Consider the following 3572-nt stretch of genomic DNA (forward strand, 5'->3'; position numbering starts at 1 on the left):
ATTTACTAATCATAGTATCACTGAAGATGAACTTAATATGAGTTTGAATGCTTACTTAAGTGGTTTTCCTTTTGTAACCTTGTATTTGTACTCTGGTTTACCACTGCCACACTGGTAAATAAAAAATATAACAAAGAAGGAAAAATGAAGTGAATTTTGAAAATGATTTTATATTTGAATAAAGACAGATTTTATTGATTCAGTGTAAAAAAACTTATTTAATGATTCAAATTGCATATGTGTGTGTGTGTACATACATATAAACACACACAAAAACATATACATGTAACGGAAATAATCCTAAATAAACAATATTTCCTTTATTAATTTGTGAAGTATCTATTTTTTAAAAACAGAATATTGTCAGAATTGTGGTATTGATTGGTTGGCTGTGAAGGCTTTTCCTATCTCACATTTCTGAGGATGTTAGAATTGTGGCAAAGGTACATAACAGAAACTGTAGTGTCCGTGGTTTGGGAAAACATTTTTTTCTCACATTCATAAGGTTGCTGGAACACTTCCAAAGACATGCAACATAAGAACTTTGAGTTGAATTTTCCTGAATGCATTCTTTCTATAGATGTAGAGGTAACTGTAACAGTTAAACAACTCCAGGACATCATTAAACATTGATAATCTACATAAAGAGTTTTCCAATATATAACTCAATAAAGAAAGATAGCAAATAATCAGGGTAAAACATATAAAAAACGTCATGATGTTGTTATATTTGTACCCATAATAACATAAAATGTTGGCACATAGAAAAAGATGCCACTTCTCCCTGTTTTGGAAGACTGGCTTAACAAGTTATATGTATATACATAAAAATCATTAAATTTGAGATAAATCTTTATTACATACTTAAATAAATACAAACGCAAATTTAATAACACATTTCATTTGTTATAGCCACTTTACACTAAACTCTGGTTTGTTGATATTCTGTACATAATTATCTTTTGAATTCCATGTATCATTTCTACAGTTTTTATACAACAGTTACACTAATACCTTACTAAGTCTATAGAAAGATGTGACACCACAGTATAAGTTATGGAAATCATAGCAGTGTAAGTAAATGATGTTTTTTCTACATACGACGATGCTTTTTAAAACTTTATACAAGTTCACATGTATAATTTGTAATCATTGCAGTAAGAACATACTGTTTTTTGTTGTTGTTTTTGAGGGGAGCAGCTTGTTTATATGCTACATAGCTTCAAAACATGCTTTTACTGCAAAATTCAGATCACACTACAAAACTTTCTTGTCATTACAAAGGAAGTCATTCTATCAACACAAAAACAGCACCAAATGGACACCTACAAAAAATTCACAAAGTTACCATGAAATCTAGCTATTGAAAGAGTTATCGGTGGTACAGAACTTGAATAGTAAAGCCTATTTGATACATGTCTGTGTACATAACAAATTCTAAACATTCCCATGATTTATAACTTTATTGTTGTATACATATAATATATATATATATATACTCTTGTAGCAATACAACTGACTTTTTCCATATAAAAAAATTTAAATAAATAATGTTACACTTTCAGCCAATATTTTATATGTAGCAATAACTATTTGACAATGAATTAATATTTTGAGAGAAGAAGTATGATTTTTATTAAGTTTTACTGTTAGATAATGCTTGGAGATGGCTTCAATGGGTAATGAAGATGTTAGATTTTAAACTATATTTAAAACATATACATTTAAGTTAGAAGAATCACCTTTCTTTATGTATGTTACATTTATAGTCACCTTCATGTGTTAGGCAAAACTGTTAACTTTATGTCCTTGTCACAAAAATCAGTATACACATGGCACTGGATAAAACCTTCATTCCTGTAGTCATGACTACACTGTATTTTACCAGAATATCAAAGTAGTTTATCAACTACATTTAAATACTTATGGTTGGTGTAAAAGTATATACAGACTTATTTTAATTCCTTACATACAATCAACAAACATGCATTTATATAACACTTATTTCTGACTCAGCTTATATGCAAATTTCATTGCTGAAACAATTTAACTCAGTTTTCTGTTTCTCACAATGCCAACAATACATTAGGTAACAAATAATAATGGTATAAAAGATAATGACTGTTGTTTTAAAACTGACAAACTAATGAGTAGAATTACTTTACACTCATTATTATACCAAATAAATTAAAATCCATCCATCCATAGTTGCAATTAAGCTACACACACACAAAAAGAATTAAATAAAGATTATGAAATGGTTGACTACAGGATACGCTGTTAAACCACAGCTTCTGCATCCTCCTGCTATTACAACTGATAGATGCACGGCTCTCACTTTAGTTGATCTTTACCTAACAGACTTTTGGTTTACCACTAAACCTAAAATCCATATATAATATTTTTGTAACCAAGGTAATCCCATCAATCAGATATAGTTTTCTCTGAAGATATAGTTGGGAGCATTTATTAAAAGAAACTTTGGTAGAAGAACCAACAAACAATCTTTCTACCTTAGAGTTAGTTCTGTGTCCAGCAGATGATGTTTCCTGATTCTGAAATTCTTAAATGGTTAATTAAATGAAAAAACATCTCTTTTTTAAATATGTGTTCTTGAACAATGTTTTTGTGTTGATATCTCTACTTACCAAATGTATATTCTAACATAAAAGTCCAGTTGATGCAACTCTCTTGAAATTCATTTTCTTTTTCCATTCTCAAAATTTCATCTTTAGAACTATCTAGATCATCATCACTCTCACTGAACTCTAAAACAGACTCATCTTCTCATAACTCACCAGGTGGCTCAGTTTTCACTTTGACCAAAGTGTTCTGAAATATAAGGATCACATTGGATGAATCAATAACAAACAACAAGAACTGATATTACAGCAGACAAACACAAAAGTCTTCTCAACTGGTAAGTTTTACTTGTGCAGTTCTCTGTAGAAACATTCTGTAATTTCTATCAATTCACTTTCAATAATGCTTCCTGGTAACTGAAAATAATATCATACTTCTTGCATATAGCATCTAGTAACCATTCCAAAGCTTACATATTGCAAAATAAGCAAAGGAATTTTAGGAATCCGTTTACACCAACACATATGAAAAGTAATCTTTAACACTAAATTTTGTGTTGCTCCAGTGTAACAAACTCTGTAGCTGTGTTGATATAAATAATAATATTTATTATAATTTTGTATTTACTAAGTGTACCTTCATGGCATTTAGCTAGCTTTTAGTAAACATTAGACCACCGTGACCCGTTAGGTCAACCACTATTCATAGGCTATGAAGAATTCAAGCTAATTTCAATATTGCATCGAAATGAAGGTTTATTTTGAGATAATTTAATTAAATATTTCAATCCATTCGTATTATTCATAATTCAAGAAAATATATCTAATTGTTGATCGGGAGTAAAAGGAAAGACCATTTCATTTTTCAAAAAAGTGAAGTAAGAAGTTTCGTAAAGAGCGCAAATGGTACTGTGAATGATTTTTTGACTGAGAAAATAAGCAAACAAACAAACAATCTCAATGCTTTAGTAGTATATAGATAGATTCTTC

The 3572-nt window shown here is 29.4% G+C and overlaps 1 protein-coding gene across 6 annotated transcripts in view; it reads right to left on the reverse strand.

The window, feature by feature from the left end:
* Window positions 1–241: 241 nt before the first annotated feature.
* LOC106467022 (stress response protein NST1-like) overlaps window positions 242–3572 on the reverse strand; it is a 28365-nt gene continuing 25034 nt past the window's right edge. The window contains exons 5-6 of one of the 6 annotated variants that reach the window (XR_002612337.1): window positions 2649–2832; window positions 255–592 (exon numbers count right to left, since the gene is read on the reverse strand). Coding sequence is in view for 3 of the 6 variants with exons in the window: in XM_022395119.1 (XP_022250827.1) it covers window positions 2788–2832 (45 nt within the window). In the remaining 3 variants the exon portion in view is untranslated. Of the gene's footprint in view, window positions 2833–3572 lie in introns of all 6 variants that reach the window. The other 5 variants (XR_002612336.1, XR_002612338.1, XM_022395119.1 and 2 more) reach the window with 5 other exon arrangements.

This window comes from Limulus polyphemus, unplaced genomic scaffold (assembly GCF_000517525.1).
Source record: "Limulus polyphemus unplaced genomic scaffold, Limulus_polyphemus-2.1.2 Scaffold2464, whole genome shotgun sequence".
Taxonomy (NCBI): Eukaryota; Metazoa; Arthropoda; class Merostomata; order Xiphosura; family Limulidae; genus Limulus; species Limulus polyphemus.